This window comes from Equus przewalskii, chromosome 2 (assembly GCF_037783145.1).
Source record: "Equus przewalskii isolate Varuska chromosome 2, EquPr2, whole genome shotgun sequence".
NCBI lineage: Eukaryota > Metazoa > Chordata > Mammalia > Perissodactyla > Equidae > Equus > Equus przewalskii.
In genome coordinates, this window is record NC_091832.1 from 63,476,675 (window position 1) to 63,498,429 (window position 21,755).

The 21,755-nt window shown below is 33.5% G+C and overlaps 1 protein-coding gene across 1 annotated transcript in view; it reads right to left on the minus strand.

Annotated features, from left to right (window-relative positions):
- GALNTL6 (polypeptide N-acetylgalactosaminyltransferase like 6) overlaps window positions 1-21,755 on the minus strand; it is a 1,099,146-nt gene that overhangs the window by 628,352 nt on the left and 449,039 nt on the right. The window contains exon 4 of the mRNA XM_070608036.1: window positions 20,756-20,894. Coding sequence (XP_070464137.1) covers window positions 20,756-20,894 — 139 coding nt within the window. The remainder of the gene's footprint in view (window positions 1-20,755; window positions 20,895-21,755) is intronic.

A 21,755-nucleotide genomic window follows, 5' to 3' on the forward strand; every position in this document is an offset into this window, starting at 1 on the left:
TTAATCAATCTTGGTTGTGGTATGTTTCAATGGCTGGGCAGCATTTAAAGCTCTAGGGGGGGAAAATGACAGTCTTAGAATGAAACACATGAAGATTTAATCTTCAGTACTCATACACTAATACAACCACATAATAAGATTATGTTAAGATCCAAACCAAGGCAGTATTACATTTCTAATGGAAATTATAAAAAATCTCATGCTGCTTTTCTCATTGTAAAACAATATGAAATGCCAAAAAGGAAGTAGACTTTAACTTTTAGCTTAGTTAAAAGCAATTTACTACATGTAATTGCTATTTTTTGCATATTTATGATTTATGTAATTAATTTGTAAGCCACATGAGGGCAGGAACCCGGTCTCAAATCTCATTTAATTTCTAACTCAGCATTGACTGTAGTTGTCCAAGCTTTATTGAAGATGAAGAATTCATTATAAGTTTGTGAAATCGTTGAGTTACTTCAAAACTGAAAAAGGGTAAAATTTCAAACAATTAGCAAATTCAATGAATTTCCTGACACTCTGTTTCCAAGATAACCTGAAACAAAAAAGAGAGTAGAAATCTAGAAACAGACACAATTTCTCTTTAAACCATCTGATTTAATTCTATTTAAAAGATCTTCATCTTTTGCTGGGACACAGACTACTATTTAGTCTAGATGAGGAAACAAACCATATCATGATTTTGAAGTAAGCATAGATTCTACCAAGATGTATAAAAATGTACCAATATTCAAAACATTACTTAAAATATGTTTTTTTTTTCCCAGTCTTTTCGACACTTCATTTTACTATGATCTCAACAGGATGTATTAAATATTGCTGTGATCTAAAACAAGAGACAGTACCTGACAGCTTGGGAAAGTATGACACACGATAATTAAAGGCAAAAAATTAACTATTTAGGAGATGAAAGAAAATTAAATATTTTAGACAAATAATTTAAATATACAAAGATAAACATTTCCTTTTTTATCCTATCCCTTTATTATCAATCATTTAAACTCTGAATTTAATATTTGTAAATATTTATAAAACAAGTAGATTTTGATTACAATGGCAAGAGTTGGAAAATCCATCAATATGATACTAAGAAACAGGCATTAAATGCTGGAAAAAACCTGAAGTTCATTTTAGACTACCATAAAATGATTAAAAAAAAAGGTAATGGATGAAACATCTGTCAGTGATTTCGAAGGAAGTGTAGAGAGACAGATGCTTTCAAATATAGTGCACAAATCTGGAAAAGTGCTAAAATAGTTCAATACACCTTGTCCTAATTATGTAAAACCATACATTCTTCCCAAGGAAGCCAAAGGCTCAAGATAAGTGTGCTTCTCTATATCAATATTCAGGAAAATTGCACCTACTTGTGCAAACCACCAGATTTAACAATGCTCTTGGAATGCAACTGATATTCCCAAGAAGGGAAATTATTTTTGAAATGTTAAGATGAGACATTGCATGTCACTTGCTTATTAATTTAAGTAAAAATTGCATTCAGAGTAATATCCTCTAAGCATTCAATAGGCTTACGACTTTAAAGTGATGTTTAATAGCTATATACCATCCACTCAGAAAAAAGGCAGACACTAGAGGATGTAAGAATGACCATATGCAAATAAGGCTTTCCCTTGCAAAAATGTTTTCAAAAATTTCCACCTATGTGAGCTCACATTATTACCACACACAAGTAAAAGGATCCCTTCTGCTCATTCATTCCTTCAAATCACAATCATTTACTACAGGTTTGATAGAAGCCGGGATCCAAATGGACGTAAAACGATGAGAAAAACCTGGTCCCCGACTTTAAGACATTTACAGTAAAATAGGAGATACAGAATGGCAAACAGACAGTTAAAATTTTAAAGTGAAATTGCTGGTGTAGAAGTTTAATAGGGTGCTATAGGAGTATTTAAGAGAGGCGCCTCAACCAATTTGGAAAGTGTTGAAGAAATTCAAGAAAGAGTTGAAGGTGTCCTGCAAAAGACAAGTTCAAGATATATTTAGGAATCAAATTGAAATGACATGATAAATGTCTGGGAGATGTGGTTAAGGAAGACTCCCATGTTTTGGACATGGGCAACTGATCTTATGAAATGCAGAATGATATAGGAGCTCAATGTGTGATGGGCCTATTTGAGGGCTGCAAGAGTTGAGCATGAAGATGAGCTCAATTTTGACCACATTAAGGTTCAAGTGACAAAATGATATCCAGTTGAACAGAGCAATCGTATATGCGATATACACATCTATCTGTCTATTTACATATGTATCTATGAGTTTGCATGTGTGTAACTCAAGGTAAAGACCTGCTTTATAAGGGGAACAGGCTTATGAGTTATAGACTCTAGCGGATGATGCTGGTGCACCGCCAATATCCCCTTAGCATTTGCCACCCCAGTATAAGCCAAGAGGATCCTACTATAAGTGTCTACAGATAGCCAACGGAATGCTTTCTCTCACCTCTGAACAGAGGCAGATTAGAAGTTCTGGAGGAAATTAACGCCCCAGGAGCAAGTATCAAACAATGAAGGATGGAAGTTGGAGAATGAACAGTCCTACTATGGGATACGCTGAAGTGTTTTCCATATTGTCTCCCAGAGTTTTCTAGAAATGTTGAGCCTCAGTTGCCCGCAGGGATAAGCATCATGACAACGCACATTTTACTGGCTACTTTTCCTTCCCTGTCTTACTTCTTCACTTCACCTCCCGAGGCATTTTCTGTGATTTCTCCTCAAAACTATTACAGTCAAATTTTTGTCTCAGGGTCTGCCTCTAGGGGAACCAGATCTTAGACATAGCCATATAAATTATATTGCACTTGGCGAGAACAGTCTCTTGAACACAAAGTAATTCTTTACTCTTTCTTTCAACTTTTTAATTATTACTGATGCTATGTTCAGAGTCTATGCCGATGAAATACAAATATGAAATATGAAATATGCCGTCTCTCAAATGACATATTGCTTTCTGCTTACAACTGGTTGTTCAGAATCAGTCGCACAGCTCAAGGACCCAGGAAGTGCAATCTTACATGGTATCAGGACTTTACACAGTGTACGTGTAAAAATGACCTTATCCTATTTAGTAGACTATTAGTAGTAAAGTTATCTTCTTTACGTAAATGTCAGTAATTTATTTTTTCGACCAGACCACATTGAAAACTCACGAATATCCTGTGCTGATAATTATTTCTGAAATATTGAAAAATCACATTTTATATATCAGACTATCTAGGTTCAAAGGATAGTTTTGTCACTTAGTACCTTTGTAACAATGAGCAAGTTATTGAACTTCTATAAGACTAGTTCTCTCTGGTGGGGCAATGGAGAGGTAAAAAGCAAGAACAAAAAGCCTTCTTCATAATGTGTTAATGAGAAGTCAATTAGATAGCCCATGGAAAGCACTTAGTACTCTACTAAGTCTGATAATAGCAATGGTTTGATAAATACTATCATTGTTGTTGCTGTTATTGTCGTTGTTTTAATTGTCATTATTTTATGTGTTAAGTCCTCTTTGGAAGGGAGATAGGGAACTGGGAGAGACAGGCACTGAATGAGGGAAAGTGAGAGACAGTTAGATACAAAGATGAATAAATTACTGTTTCTTCCCTTAAGGATTCACAGACCAGTGGACAGATATATAAAATGATTAGACTCAAATGAGACAAGTGACATAATAGATGGCACACAAGCAATGAAAGCCAGAAGGAAGTATGACTAAGTTTGTCTGAACGAATTAGGGAACTCTTACAGATGAGTCTGTATGTTGAGAACAGATCATGTAGACTTTTGAAAACAACTCTGAGGAATTTGGACATTAGCCTGCAGTCAACATGAAGTATTCCACGTATTGTTAGCGATGAGTTAGATGGAATCATGTTTACGTATTCCTCTGGCAGCAGGGCAGATAATGCATTTAAGACAGTGAGGATTGGAGGCAGAAAGATTAGAGATCGGAATAGTTTTGGTAAAAAATAATGAGAGTGTTGATCTGATTTTTTACTCTAAGGAAAACCAGCCTCTTTGTGACAGTGTTTAGTTTGATTGAATTGTATTTAATCTTTCCAGCACTTAACCTGCTCTAAAGAAAATTGAATTAATTCCCAAAGTCAGCCATTGGATTCACGAAGTTGTGGTCCAGATGACTGCTTCTCAGCATTACTAGAAACACTGAAGCATATCTGCAACCTGTGTATTTTAGGTTTGATCTCAAGTCAGGTTGAGAATGGAAATTTTTTAAATATGAAGACAGTGTAGCAATATGCAACTGTGCTGAAGAAGTAAGTAAAATAAAGTCAAACATAATTTATATGCTTATGGTTACAGATATGTAGCAAATTTACAAAGAGAAAATAGGGACAAATTAAAACATTGGTGGCCTTAAGTTTATAGGAATACAAATGAAAATGCCTGTAATTATTGCGCTTCATATTACTGCATTATTTTAAAATAAGTATTTGTATAAAATTAACTTAGAATTTAGGAATGCTTCAGAGAAGAACACATTTCTTTGTTAAGTAACAATTTCTCTAAATAGATGGGGAAAACATTCTTCAAATTTTAATTCCACCAGAGAGACAAAAGAAACAGTTTAAATTCTTTAAAAAGTTACTTGAGACAAATGACAAATCATAAAGGCATTTTAAAAGCTGACAAAAAAACAAATTGGTCTGTAAACATTCTGTCTGCTAAACCATTCAGAATATTGAAAATAAACTTCAGTGGCAAATTTCTCATACTCTTCTCTGTTGCCCTAAAATAGAATATACAAACATTTTCTGATATTCTCTATTGGCATTTGCTAAACTGAGATATTTAAAAATGTATTTAGTTTAACAGCACTGGTTATTTTAAACATACTTAACTGTCATTCCTTCATAGCTATGTTAATTTATCTTTATAATTTCATTGGTTTCACAAAGAAATAAGTTGTTCTTTCAACAATGGGAATAGGGCAAAAAATAAATTTAATTACAGATAGATGAAATAAGTACCAGAATTATTAGTGATTTTTTTTGTCTAAAAGAGATATTTTATTATTCATACAACAGTGTCAAAATTTATGCTGTGAGCACTTAGGTGAACTTTCATTTGAGGTTCTTAAGGCCTTCGTATTCTCCTTACCGTCACTTAAACATTCTTTCTCACCGCCTAAGCCTAAATATTTGGTTTTGGATACAATGTCAAGTCCCACGTTTTTAAAACTCAAACCCTTGGATTGCAAGATGTGAGTAAAATGTTTGGATGAAAGTATTTGTGTATTTCAATCCTTAGGTTATTCTGTTAGCTTATCTGAGGTGTGGCTTAATTTATTTTTCATAGTTTCTTTTCTATCTACTTATACTAAATATATCAGTCAGGATGTTATGTTGTGGTCACAAACAACTCCAACTCCCAATGACTCAAAACAGCAAATATTCTCTTTCTTGCTTTTGCTGCTTGTTCATCAGTGGTTGGCAGAAGGGTCTCTGCTTTTCGTAGGCAGTGCAAACAGCCAACATTCTGACCATGTTCAATCACTCTGCTGGAGGTAAACGAGAACGCTGATGGGTTTCAAGCTGGTAATTAAATGGTCCGTCTCTCCAATGACATATTGCTTTCTGCTTACAACTGGCTGCTCAGAATCAGTCGCACAGCTCAAGGACCCAGGAAGTGCAATCTTACATGGTCCAGAGGGAATATAATCAGAAATATTTGGTAAACAATTCTAATGAACACAGCCATTTTAGTCTTCTGCCTTCTTTCAAATAAAAAACGAAAAAGAAAAAAAGACAACTGCCTGTTAGCCTACATTTAATAGAAAAATTAAAGAGATCCAATTTCTTCACAGACAAAAAAATTATATCATTTAAGATCCCACATGTATAAGAGCATAGCTGCAACCACAGTTTTACAGCTGCAGCCACGTTTCAGAAATCATCAAGTTTAGTCCCTTGTTTAATTGGGAATTGAGTCTCAGAGTTTTAGAGAGCTAAACATAAATTATTTTACAATCAAATTGGCAAAACAGTGTACTGGGTGAAGAAGTGATACAATGATGAGACACTGATCTGATCTGAAGAGTTTTTGAAAAGTATTTATAACTCACACAGCTAGATAACACAGAGCAAAGAATTCAAATCTAACATTCTTCACTTCTGATTATATAATCTTTTGGAAACATCATCATACCATTGGCCTTTTAAAATATCTTTATTATAATTCAGTCAATTAAAATTATATAAATATTGTGATATTTTAAAGTGGGTTAGGCAACTGCTTTATTAGCTCAAAAATTTTTGCGAAATGTACAATCTATTCTCCGTATTTTTGAAAATAAACCATTCAAGAATATGTATGAATAAAAATCTATAACAAAAAGTTATGATAAATCATCATTTGACTACAGGCAGGCCCTAAAAAGGCATGGACCACTGGACCATCTGGATCACTAACACTACACTATTAGAAGAATAAAATAAGTATGCATAATTAAACTGTTAAAATAAGTGATACAAAGACAATTTTAAAAGCAGCCAGAGGAAAAAAATATAGAAAAGTCCAGAGGAATGCAGATAAGAATGACAGCAGGTTTCTTTTTTCACTATTCTTTTTTGATGAGGAATATTTTCCATGAGCTAATATCTGTGCCAATCTTCCTCTATTTTGGGATGTCACCACATGTGGTGATTTGGCATGGGGGATGTCACCACAGCGTGGCTTGATGAGCAGTGTGTAGGTCTGTGCCCAGGATCTGAACTCTTGAACCCTGGGCCACCGAAGTAGAGTGCACGAACCAAACCACTACACCACTGGGCCAGCTCCTGACAGTAAATTTCTTGTTAGAAATAATGTAAGACAGTGAGGTAGTGGGAGCAACATCTTTAAGTACAGAAAAGAAAAATTAAAAAAAATAAAACTAAAAGCAACCTAGTTTTCTTTAGTTAATGAAAATATATTTGAAAAATGAAGGCAAAATAAAAAATTATTCAGACATGCAAATATTGAATGTGTTCATTTATCAGAAGATCTGCACAAAAATAAATGTTACAGAAAGTCCTTCAGAAAATTATACCAAATGGAAATCTATATCTAGACAAAAAAATAAAAAGCAACAGAAAAGGTAATTGTGTGGCAAACAATAAAATAACTATTTTTTGTTACTTAAATCATTTATAAAGATAACTGATTAATGTGTAGCAAAAAAGATAGCAATGTATTTTGAGATTTATGACATAAATTGAAGCAAAATGTATGGAAACAATTAGCCTAAAGGCCAGAAGTGAAGAAATCGATGTACACTATTGTCAGGTTCTTATATTATAAAGGAAGCCATACAATATTACTTAAATGTACACCATGATAAGTTAATGTTATATTCCATGAAACCTAATGCAACCAGAAAAATTACACAACAAAGAGTTATGTCTGCTATACCTCCCTAAGAAGATTAAATGGAATGATTAAATATGTGAGTAGTCCAAAAGAAGGTAGAGACAGAGGAAGGGAGACAGACTAAAGGGTACAAATGGAAAAGCAATAGCAAAATGGTCTATTTGAGCTAACCATATCAATAATCACATTGAATGTAAATGGTCTAAACATATACATAAAAAGAAGAGATTGTCAATTCATCAGATTGCCGTCTGCTGCCTCCAACAAACTCATTTTTAATATAAAGATGCAAATAAGTTTAAAAGTAAATGTATAGAAGATTCTGCATGCTAACACTAATAAAAAGAAAGCTATATTGGCTTTATTAATAGCCAGCAAAATAGTTTTCAAAGCAAAAAAATATTACCAGGATATAGAACTTCATTTCACAATAAAGAGATCAACTTATTAAGAGAACACAACAGCACAAAGTGTTTAAGCACCTAACAAGAGTTTCAAACATATGAAGCAAAAGTTGACAGAACTGTAAGGAGATAGAGGTAATTCCACAATTACAGTAAGAAATTTACTCTGAATTAATTTTACTTGTCTTTTTCCCCTTTTTCTTTTTCTTTTTTTTTGGTGAGGAAGATTGTCCCGGAGCTAACATTGTGCTAACCTCCTCTATTTTGTATGTGAGATGCCACCACAATATGGCCCAACGAGGGTGTGTAGGTCTGTGTCCAGGACCTGAACCCACAAACCCCAGGTGGCTGAAGCAGAGCATGTGAACTTAACCACTATGCCACTGGGCTGGCCTCGCCTTTTACACTTTATTAAGGTAATAGCTTAGATTACTGACTTGAGGACTTTTTTCTTTCTTTTTACAACCATTGATTGATAGAAGACTAGAATGATTTCATCCTAAGAATTACTATAAATATATCAAAATTTTATAAGTATTTATTTTTGTTCATTTCAAAATATTTTGAATATCCCTTGAAACTTCCTTTTGACATGTTGATTACTTAAAAATATGTTTTTAATTTCTAAGTGGTGATTGTCTTATTTTTCTGTAACTAAGTTTTGATATAATTGTTTTAAGGTCAGAGAATATACTTTGTAAGATTTCAGTCTTTTAATTTGTAATATTTGTTTTATGACCCAGGATATGGTGTATCTTGATGAATGTTTCTTGCATACTTGAGAAGAATATTATTCTGCTGTTGTTGAATGGAGTGTTTTCTTTGTTTTTGTTTTTCCTTGCTTCCCCTTTTCTGCATTCTTTCGTTTATTTATACATTTATTCATATTCCATTTCAATGTATCCATTGTGATTTTGATGATATCTTTGCATAATATTTTAGTGTTTGCTTTAGAGATTAAAAACACATACTTTATTTTTCCAGTGTATTTATAATTAATATTTTACCACTTCACTTTTAGTATAGAAATCTTATTACTATATAGTCCCTTTACACTCTCTCTTTTAAGCTACAGTTGTCTTATATATCTACGTACATCGAAAATCACACCAGAAAATATATTTTTGCTTTCAACTGTTAAACATGTTTTAAAAAACTCAAGATCTCAGCATTATTTCAGTGCTATTTTGAATTCTCATGTCGTTCTGTACTCCATCTATTGCTATTTTTTTTTAGTATCCTCAATTAGCTTGGCCGTCCATCTGTCCGGATTTTGTAGTTGAGTTCAACGGGATGAGAGTGAAATGTGTTTATTCCATCTCGCCTAGAAATCGGAATGCTGTCGGTAGACTCTTACTTACCAGTGTAATATATTTCTTGGCTCTAGGGATATTCAGACTTTCTGTTTCATTTTGTGATGTTATCAGTTGGATTTTCAGGAAAATTTTATATTTTGTCTGTGTCAAACTGTTGGCATGATGATGTTTATAATATCCCTTCATTATGATTCAAATGTCTGTTGGAAGTTTAATGATATCCACTCTTTCATAACTGATAGTGGTAATTGGTGGTTTCTCTCTCTTTTGTTTTTCCTTAGAAATACTTACCAGAAATTTAGAAATTTTATTAATGCATTCAAAATACTAAATTTTGAACTTCTAATTTTTTCTCTTTTTGACAGTCGTTGATTTATTTTCTTTTTTATACTTATTTTACTTAGATGATTAATTTGAAAATTTTTCTTGCTTGATTTAAACATTTAAAGCTGTACATTTACCTGTAAGGGCTGCATTATATGTACAGCATGTAAAAAAGCTGTGGGATGTATTTTAATTATTATTGTATTTGAAAATTTTCTAGTTTCTCTAGGTTAACATTTGACCTGTGGGTTATTCATAAATGTGTTATTCAATTTCTAAATATTTGTATATTTTATGGATATATTTTTTATTGATTTTTAATTTAATTCAAGTTTGGTCAGAGAATATACTCAGTATTAATTCTATCAGTTGAAATTTAATGAGAGTTGTTTATGCAATAGTGCATGATCTATTTGGGTAAACATTTCACATGAAATTGAAAAAAAAGCTTATCATGCAATTATTAAATGTAGTGTTCAGTAAATGTAAATAAATATAAATTAAGACAACTTATGTATAATTTTGTTTAAATCTCCTGTATCCTAATTGAATCTTTTGGCTCTCTTTAAACAATTACTGAAAGAGGACTGTTAAAAGTCTCCAAAATCTTCATTTATTTAAAGCCACTCCTTCAAAAAATAAAATTTCAGCTTAGTATTTAAAGTCACCAAGTTGAGAGGATTCAAAATTAAGTGAATTTATGTCTTACTTCTTCCTTTTAAAGTAATACGAAGAAAGGAAAGAAACATTTTCCATTATATGATTTTACTCATACATATTAATATTGATTAATATGTTTGTTGATAGGTTTGTTCAAGAAAGGTTAACATCTGCAACGATATTACCCATCGTACCTTTGCTGATGAAATAATCTAAAGAATGGAGTGAGAGTATGCGCTTAAAGATTCCTCAGTTATATTAACATATTTCAGATTAAAAAAGATACATATATATATATATACGTCATGTGAAACATATAAAACTTGGAACATTTTTCGTATAATGCTAAATGTGTTAAAATGTGATTCTGTAGTAATGATAATAAACAGGCAGGGAGTTATATTTTGAGCTCCCTTTAGGGCCCACATTCTAAATGGTTATGATTTTGTGCCATTTTATAATAATCCTGATAATTCTCTGAAATGGCAATAAAGAAAGAGAGAGCCGACTCAGAGGCAGTCGGTTTCATTAGGATGTATGTGGGAGGGAAACCAGTTCAAAATCCTACAATTTGTTTAACCTCATAGCTACAGCAAAAATGGCGTTTTTTTTGTACATCTGACCACCTTTTGATTCATTTACATGTGCTAGTGTCAGCACCTTGGACAGACCCCAAATTAATTAATTAAGTAAATAATTTATTGCCTCTTAGCTTATCACAAGCTTTATAAAATGGTTTTACTGATAGATGACAGTTCATTTTAGTTGAATTCTGCGAAGTCTTTTGAAAATAGATTTCCTAAACAAGATAATCAGGACAGCTAAATATAGTTAGTGAAACAATTTTTAAAAAAAATTTCTCAAAGGAACCACTTATGTTCAGAAAGAAGAGGAAATTTCTTTATTTTCTTTTAAATTTTTGTCACTGTAAGATTTCTTGCAAAACCATTTTGGTTCAGCTAACATTCTCTCAACCCCATTCTCAATAGTAGCAGAATAAAATGTCAACTTGGCATCTGGCTAGTGACAAGCATATTATAGAACATATCTGTGTAAGTCATTTCCAAGCACCAATTTACATAGTAATTGTTTTAATGTCAGCATATTCAATTTTCAATGGCTGGTTTCAGTCACACTGTTTTTCTGTTCTAATCTTGCCATGTCAGTTGGGTTTGATAAAGCAGCAATAACTGGTAATTTATTTTGCCTTTGACAGGCCGGAAAAATCAGTTTGGACTGCCACGTGTATGTGAGTATGTTTGAGTAAGTGTGGACGGTCATCATTATTTATTTATTTCATCACCTAATACATAGAAACTTATTTTTTAAATTAATATTTTATATGGTAATATGATTAACACTTTAATGTAGTGTGATATGTTGTCTGTAGCAATGAACAAAAGAGTTTGTTGTGTTCACCCAGCTGAGTGTGCACTGTGGCATTGTGGTAGAAAGGTAGTGAACACAGAGAGAAAAGCAAAAGAGGAACTCAGAGATAGGCAGGGTTAAGAATATGAAGGTCAATGTTGATATTTTCTAAGCTATTTTTTTGGGTATAAGAGGGAGTCTTTTAAGTATTTTAGACGGGGGGATGTAGGTTTTGCCATAGTTCTTAAGGCTCATGATTGCTCACTCTACTCAATGTATTGCACAGGAGCAAGAGGGAGTGTGTGAGGTCCAATTCTGAGGTTATTCTAGAATTCCAATGAAGAGATGATAGTGGATATAGTTGAGACTAGGGGAAGTGTATGCATTCGAGACACATGTTGTCACTACATTTCAGAGAGAATTAATAGGCCTTGGGGAATGAGATCAGCAAGGAGAGAGGAAATAGAATGAAGAAACTAGTGGTCAGCACTGAGCATCAGTGAGCTTTAATAGCCAGCTATCGGATGAAGAGGAACTACTAACGAGTTGAACGGAAGTTGAGGAAATCAGTATCTATATGGAACTTGGGGCTGATAGCTAGAAGGAAAAGTGAGTGAAGTGGTCATTTTACAGATGTGCCGGTATCAATGTTTTTTATTATACACGATTAAACTTAAGCCAGAATAATAAGCAAAATATAAAAATACATTAATAACTAAATTCTCCACTTCTGTAGAGATTGCCAAACAATTCTTTCCAGAGCAGGAATTCAAGATTTTTAAGAGAATTTTATTAGGAAATAAAATAGTGTTCATGGCATTGAGATACTTGAATCTCACACTTTGCAAATAGTAAACACATCAGTACATACCAGTTACAAAACCTAGAGATCAATACTTATTGCATTAACTCAGATGATAAAATCTATCAGAAGAATTAATTGCTTGATTTGGTAAAAATAAAGAAATAAAATAAAATTATTCGATTTGGAGAAAAATGAAAGTGATTTACTTTTTTAAACAGCTTTATTGAGATATAATTCACATACTATACAATTCATCTGTTGTACCATTAAAAGCGCATGATTCAATGGTTTTTAGTGTATTCATAGTCATGTGCAACCATCACCACAATGTATTTAAGAATACATTCATCAACTTAAAAAGAAATCCCATACTCTTAGTTATAACTCTCCTGCCCCTTCTCCCCTCACAGCCCTAAACTAACCTCTATCTACTTTCTTTCTTTTTTTTTTTTTTGAGGAAGATTAGCCCTGAGCTAACTGCTGCCGGTCCTCCTCTTTTTGCTGAGGAAGACTGGCCCTCAGCTAACATCCTGCCCATCTTCCCCTACTTTATATATGGGACGCCTACCACAGCATGGCTTTTTGCCAAGTGGTGCCATGCCCGCACCTGGGATCCGAATTGGCGAACCCCTGGCCGCCGAGAAGCAGAACTTGCGAACTTAACTGCTCAGCCACCGGGCAGCCCCTCTATCTACTTTCTTTTTCAACAGACTTCTGTATTCTGGACATTTGTATAAATAGAATTGTATATTATACGGAATTTTGTGTCTGTTGTTTTCATTTAGCATAGTGTTTTCAAGGTTAATCCAAGATGCAGCATTTGTAAGTATTTTTATGCTTTTTATGACTGAATAATCTTCCATTGTCTGGATATAGCACATTTTGTTGATACGTTCATCCACCAGTGGACATTGGGTTGTTTCCATCTTTTGGCTATTATGAATAATGCTGCTAGAAACATTCATGTATAAGCTTTGTGTGGACATACGTTTTTATTTCTCTTGGATGTATACCTAGAAGTAGAATTGCTAGGTTGTGTGGTAACTTTCTTTTTAGTTGTTTGAGGAACGGCCAGACTATCTTCCAAAAGATCCACGCCATTTTACATTCCCAACAGCAATGATGAGAATTCCAGTTTCTCCATGGCCTCGTTAACATTCATTACCTGACATTTTGGCTCTAGTTGTTGTAGCTGGTATGAAGTACTATCTCATTTTGCTTTTGATTTGTATTTTCTTGGTGACTAATGATGTTGAATATCTTTTCCTGAATTTATTGCCCATTTGTATATCTTCTTTGAAGAAATGACTATTCAGATCATTTGCCCATATTTTCACTGGGCTATTTATCTTTTTATTATTGAATTGTAAGACTTCTTTATATATCTTAGATACAACTTTCTTATCAGATACATGATTTGCAAATGTTTTCTCCAGTTCTGTGGGTTGTCATTTTGCCTTCCTGATGGTGTCCTTTGAAGCATAAAAGGTTTTAATTTTGGTGAAGTCTGATGTGTTTTTGCCTTTGTTGCTTGTGCTTTTGGTATTATGCCTAAGAAGACTTTGTTAAATCAAAGGTCATAAAAATTTACTTCCATGTTTTCTTCTTTTAGTACTTATTTTGAGATCTTTGATACATTTTGTGCTGATTTTTATGTATTCTGAGGTAAAGATCAAACATCATTTTTTACATATGGCTATCTACTTGTCCCAGTACCATATGTTTAAAGGGCTATGCTTTCCATCTTGAATGGTTTTGGCACCATTGTCAAAAAATCAATTGATCATGAATGTATAGAATTATTTCTGGACTCTCTATTATATTCTGTTGATCTATATATCTATCCATTTACCAGTACTACACTACCTTGGAGATTACTGTTACCTCGCGATAAATGTGAAACCAGGAAGTGTGTGTCTTCCTATTTTGTTGCTGTTCTTCAAGATTGTTTTGGCTCTTCTGGGTCCCTTGTAATTCCATATAAATTTGAGAATCAGCTTATCAATTTCTACAAAGAAGTCAGCTGGGATTCTGATCGAGTTTTCTTTGAATCTGTAGATCAGCTTGGAGTGTTTCACCACCCTAACAATATTGAAAATCTCCTGACCCACAAATATAGGATGTTTTTCCATTTCTTCAATTTCTTTCAACAGTGTCTTGTACTTTTCAAAGTATAAGTTTTACATTGCTTTTTTCAATTTATTCGTCAGAAATTTATTCATTTTGATTTAATGGTGAATGGAATTGTTCTCAATTTCATTTTCAGATAATTTACTGCAAGTGTATAAAAACAAAATGATTTTTGCATATTTATCTTATACCTTGCCTCCTTGCTGAAATTGATTATTAGTTCTAATAGTTTTTTAGAGAATTCCTTGGGGTTTTCTATATGTAAAATTATGTCGTTTGCCAATAGAGACAGTTTTAATTCTTCCTCTGCAATTTAGATGCCTTTTATTTCTTTTGCCTCCCTAATTGCCTGAGCTAGAATCTACAGTTCAATGCTGAATAGCAGTGCTGAGAGTAGATGTCCTATTTACCTCACGATCTTAGGGGAAATGCAACCAGTCTTTCACTATTAAACATGATGTTAGCTGTTCAAAATGGCAAATTTTCGTACTTTTTTAAATAAATAAACTAAATGTTCATCTCTACCTCTTTTTTCAGTAAGCTTCTGTGGGTGGGAATAAAATGAAGAAAGAGCACATTCAGAATTCCTGTTGTTAGATTAATCTTACAGAACAAGGTGCGTAATTACATCAAATTTCCATTTTCTTCTCTTTCCGGAATTAAATTTGTGAATCTATTTCTCAAACTTATGCTAACTTTCAGTTTTATTTGTTTGATCCTTATCATATTCTAAGGTTACAAAGGATATACTTTGAAATTCAATGGACATAATTTTGAAGCAGCTGTAAGTTTATTTTTAGAAGGTTTTTCTTTTGTCATTTCTGTTTTCACCTTGCATAACTTTCACATCACCACTCTTAGACCTCAGTGCTCTTGTGCTCATCCTCAATCCACCTTTCAAAGACTCTGCTTCGTGATCTCTGACTCACTCCAAAGGATAAATGTTTGACAACTCTTGAACAGTTATGTGTCCTAGAAGGATTTTCATTTCAACAGGGACATATCTTTTAGTTATAGTGATAAAAACTCTTTCTTATCTCTCAGACTTTCTTCAATAAGTGAAATATGTGTGTAAGTTTTTAGTTTTGTTTTTTTAAATGACTCTTAGAAACATAGTACTGTATCAATGTCTATACTCATTTACATAAACTGGCTCACAAAAATATTGGAGTACTCACCTGACCAATGGTTTTGAAGGAGTATTTCCTATCTGATGTTCCTGATCATCCCTTCCCCAATCTGCTGCTTGTGATTTAACTACTTTTCTTTTTTTCAGTAAATCTAAATAAGATATATCCTAGGCTGGAAGAGCATTGGATTCAAAGGATGCATTTCCCACCTCCTTCTGTGGCAATATTCACACTTGATTGGAGTGCTGGAACAGTGATTTTAGCTTAATTTGCTTCAGCATTCATTTGTAAACTTGTTGAAAGAAGGTGCTTAATCAACTTCACAAGTAAATCATAATAAAAACATAAAAGAAGCCAGTGCCTCTCAAAGTTTTACATAGCTTTTGAAATTGAGAAGTAAAAGAATTTTATCCTTGCATGTTTTTGGATGGTTAAACTCAGACATTTCTATCGGTGAGTTCTAGTATTCAATAGACAAGAGTCAAAACAGTTAAATCACACTTTCTTGGACACATATAATTAGTTTTCCTAAGAAATTGACTCACAAAATTTCTTCTTACGATTTAAATTTTAGAATTGTAGTTCACTAGATCTCCTTATTTTTATATCTTCATGATATAACTGGAAAAGAAGGGAACCAGAAGGATTATTGTCATCAGAACGAAAAGAAATAACTGAATAGATCATGCTACAGCTGATTTGGTAAACCCGGTTTCAACTTTAATAATCTTAATACATGGTGAGAGGCATGAAGAAGTTAGAATTCCCACTTAATGAAGTGGGTAAATAGAAATTCAAAACGACAAATTGACTTATGCAGCACTACAGTGCAAGCCATGGATGTCAACTTTTCCAGAACTATTATTCAACATAATTTCTAGAAGGCAGGAATGTTTAGACTGTAAGGCACTAAAAAATTTTAAAAAATGAGAAATTTCTCAAAAAATTGGGAAGCTGATGTTTCTCCTCAAATGCAAAGCGGATATTACGCACTATTCATTTAGGAAGGAGACTTCCCTTTCCTCTCGATAGATGTTCCTATGTAGAGGGACAACAATTAGATTAATACTCCTAGTCTCTCTCCATCTTCTCATGCATTCTTTCCAGGAGAAAGTAAGACACACAATTGATGAGTTTGAGTTATGGAGCTTCCCACGCTTGGCTCAGCTCCTCCTTCATTTTTCTGCTTTGGGATCTGCTTGTCTTCAGAGAGCAGACAACTAACTGTCCTCCATGCCTTACGTTATATAATCATCCCTGTGTTGTCCAGCAATGTCTATGAAGGCTAGATGCACCTCATTCTGGAGTTCAGTATTGGGAATCACACGTGGCCCACATCCAAACTATGTCCACCAATATAATCTTATCAATAAAAAGAGTAATATTTTAATTCCAAACCATTTCTGGGACTATCTCTCATTTGGCCCTGAAATTGTACAGGGAGCAAAGTTGTGATGTATTAATCTGACATGACTGCAACACTGCTGGAAGCAATTATATAATCCAAGAGGCTGTAAAACGCTCCTCCTATATTTTCTCAAGAGATATCATAGACTTTTCTCTCAATCTTCAATATCTTATTTATTGTCAAAGTTGTGAAGCTAAAAACTATCCTTATCTTGGAAATATAATGAAATGTAAGGAAAAAGCTAAGTGAAAAGGAAAATCCACAATTCAGAGCAGAGTTATTTTAATTGAAAAATATGCCAGCTACTCACTTACCTTCTAAATGCATCTTAATGTTAACATGCATGAGTATATATCTGTGTAAATGTGTATTCTATTACAGCAAAAAAAATGAACCCGTATCAATGATGCATTTACCTGAATCCTCTGCAAAGCATACTTCAGCTCTCCTATTATACATGACTCATATGTCCTAATCTCACGCATTTCTTCTTTTCATAGATGCAACTTCAACTTACACATGAATTGTACCATTTTGGGGGAGTATTTGTGGTAACTGCTGATGAATTTGTTTTTATTTGGGAGTAATACTTGCTCAAATATTTTTCAATCTCATCTTGCTAACAATATATTCATTCATAAGTTTATCAGTTTCTTTTCTATGCAGGCCATCCATCCTTCCATGGTTTTCTATTTCCATATTTTATATGTATTCTGTATTCTACATATATGTTTCATATTTCCTATTTTGAACTGGAAGTCAAAATAAGATGTCCTATAGCATACAAAGATCTGGCATCCAAAACGGGTAACTGAATACAAAGAAAATGCACAATCAATATGCAGGTGGGGAAAAATTGAAGTGTGGTAAAATGAAGCCAGGCCAGCAAGATATCCACTGACTGGACATTTTTCATGCAGAAGCTTTCTGAGTAAAATTCTTATCAACACTGCATTAAATAAAATATAAAGATAATATGTTCTAAGGACAGTTCTCAGGTTATACCCAAGTACTATGGATTCGGACACAATTAGGCAACAACTGAAGAAGGGAGTATTTAAAGTACACAGATATGTCTTCAAAAAAGTAAAACATAAATGAAAAAGCTTGGAAATTATTCTTAGGATATAAGCAAGAATGATTAAATTATTCCACATATGTCAATTGACTTTCCTTTATCTATGGCTCCTACTTAATGGGAATCTATTACTGACTCCACAAAATAATAAAGCCAAAAGAAAGCAGTTCATTTTTATGCTAGTGAAGAAGAAGGGAGTAGGACAAGTAAAAGAAACATGCTTTCTGAGTTGAGATTTCTGAAATAATTCCTGTTCTGAAAATTCTTCGCAGTGAACTAAAATGTGCACTAAGCACATCAAAACACCTAGAACCATGACTTTTTTTTGACTACGTGTGAGAATATGAATGGGTAGAGAGCACTTGCATACTCAGAGAGAGTGATCAGAAGAGACTACAGAAGAGTGGAGGAAGAACTATGCTTCTGTGTTTTGTAATAAAGATCGAGTTAAGCAAAATTGCAAGACAGTATTCCCCAATATTTTCCATAACAAAATCTCAGAGCAAAGAAATATAAACTCTTCTCTCCTATCATTCTGAGCCTGTAGTTTGAATTAGCTGACTGCAAATGCAAGGTTTCTTAGAACTCTTATGTCTGATTATCAAAGTCACACCAATTTTGCATTCTCTTCTATAGATTCTGTCAAAATAAACAAGTTATGGTCAATGATCTGCAGCCTAGTTCAACTGAAAACACTGGAGTGTGTGTCGAGTTGCTTTTATAATTTCAAGAACCACTTACACAGAGCTTCATACTCTTGTAGTTACCTGTGCGTGCATTTTGAGAAGCACAAATGAGGTCAAAAGCACAGGACTTTTAAACAGTGGGATCCTTGTAAGACTTTCTTGGGCTCTTGGTTCCCCTCAGGTAGGACCTCGACAACATCAGAGGCAACAATGGATCTCCGTTCCTGCAACTCTGAGAGTCAGATACTGGACCAACCAGGGTAATCTACCATTCCTGGTTGTCTCACACTTAGCACTTTGCTGTCATGCGCCTCCAACCCTTGTTAAGGTTTTGTCATTTTTGGTATCATTTTACTATGCAACTGTTTGTCTTATTAGTTATCAAGCCTCAGTAAACAAGTAAGAACATGATCACAGACCATATTTTAGCCACATTTTTCTTTCCTAACATTTAAAATAATGCCCTCTGAGTCTGTAAACTCAGTAACTCCAATAAAAATTTCAAAATATTTTTCTTTCCATTTTTCCATTTTCTTTTCCATTATTGCCTAAGAACATCTTTTTTCAAAAGGAGGTAGTTACTCTAAAAATACACTGTCTGAGAAGAATGGGAATATCAGCCTTCTTTTGACTTCAGTGAGTTTCTACACCATTTCCATCTGTAATTATTTCCGCTTGAATACACATTAAAAGATTGGAAGTGTGGGGGTGGGGGAGGAGGTGGATGGAAATGATTCTCTGAGCACATTTATTATGCCAACAGTGCAATTTAATGCATCTTTGATGGTGTGCAATTAGGTATTAAAATTTCTCATAACTAAAAATGTTCTCGGTCAGTGGGAATTACTGTAGATAATTTCAGGTAACTTGGGAATAATTTGGCTAGCTAGAAGGCCTAGACCAATACATAAAGCATTCAGTTTAGGGAAAAATTGATTTGTTCTTCACATTAATCCTCTGCTTAACTATATTGGGAAATGCAAATTCACATAAAACCTGAGGAGGAAGCAATAATTCTTTTATATTTTAAAATAGCGTTATAAATACACAATATGGCAACTAAAGAATGGTCCCCCAAACTGCAATTTACTGACTTTTTTCCTAAAGGGTTAATTATTTTTGCACAAAATTAAGAGTTTTATTTACTGTACATTACTGGTTTAATTTAGATTCCTAGTCCTAATTTCAACAGTTGCCCTTATTTTATTTTCTTTCTCTCACACAATTGTTTCCAAAGGGAGATTGAGGTGGGGGGGAGCGGTGAACATATTAGTATAGTTGGATAGATTATCAAATATCCATGACAATTCCACAACTTTAAATTCTGATCACATTCTCTGTTCTTGACATACTTTGTGCATTGCATATGCTAACAAGCAGACCATAACAAACTAGAAAAAAAGTACATGAGGCAATGTTAGGAGTAGATAGAGGTGGACATAGAGAAGATGAATTGCAGGTAAATATATGCAATATTATCCTGATTTCCATTTATACTATACTATGTGGGTATGATTCAGTAAAAACTGAACTCACTGGTAATTGACAAGCCACAAGCAATTCATGAAGTGTCAGAACTTGAGCAACCAACCATTGCCTTTGGATTATGGCTGCATTCATTTCAGGCATTCTTTATGGAAGATGTAAAAACAAGGGCACTGAATATGGCTGGTGTGAGAATGAGGTCGATAGAAGGTATAAATATATATGTAGACAGTTCTGACAGCACTAACCCTCAGAAAAAAATGTTTGCTTCACAAACTACATGATCAAAAGTAAAAGCATGGATATGAAAAGATTTCATTTTAAATGGAGATGATACAGTCAACTCAATAACGAAAATGTGTATTAAGTTTTAGAGAGTTGGTAGCTATTCTTTTGGAATTTTTAAAGTTATTCTAATTTAAATCAAACATATGTAAGATTATGAAATATAAAAGGTTCTAATGAAATTATTAGAACAAAATTTTTAGTTATGTGTCTCACTGTGATACACATTAAACATAATAAAACAAAACAGACAAACAAAAGAAAACCGCACTGCACGAGGAGCTTGCGGGTACTCACTTAGCATGGCGAATATCTGGCAGGGACCTCTCTAGAGCAATATTGTTGCTGACAAAAATGTTGAAACCATTTTCCCTATAAGCTGAGTCATCGTGGTCCTCTTCAGTGAGGGGGTAAGGTTTCCCATGTTCACCTTTCCCTGGCAGGAGAAAAAAATGGGATTACCAACTGTATTAAAACCAGTTCATCTGGTAGATAATAAGTCTTGAAGATCTTTCTCTTTAGTTACCTGTTACTATACTCCACAGAAAACTTACTGGTAAGACTTTATTATATCATATTATTTTATTTTATTTAAGATTCATGATAAAAAGCAAACAACATAGAAGTAGACAGTGTAATCTCACCTTCCAGAAAGAACCATTATTAAGATTTTAGGTCTGTGTTTCCTAGTATTTGTATGCAGGTTTTAATACACATAGTGTTTTATAATATGATTTTATCCTACATAATAGTATAAACAGCCATCTTTTCATTTGCATCCAACAGTTGATACTATTTCATTGAATCCCAATTTACACCATTCTACTGAAGATATACTTTTATTTCTAATTTTCCCTATTATAAACAATGTTGAAATGAACATCTTTGCTTATATATTCCTAGTTATGTATTTTTGGAAGTGGGAGGATAATTCCTACAAATGGAAATGCTAGAACATCTTTAGAGTAAGTATGATAGTTTTCATACATCCTCAGAACCATTGGATAATATGTTAAAATTTACTGGGGAAATATATGTTACTCATACTTTAATTTGCCTTCTCTTGATTACTAATGAAATTAACAACTTCATATATATTTATCATTTGTATTTTCTATCTTGTGGAGTGATGGTTCAGAGTTTTTAACAAAAAGAATTTGTATTTTTTTTCCAAAAATTTGCAAGGCATGCCCCAGTGGCCTAGTGGTTAAGTTTGGTGCACTCTGATTTGGTGGCCTGGGTTTGGTACCCAGATGCACACCTACACCACTTGCCTGTCAGCAGCCATGCTCTGCCA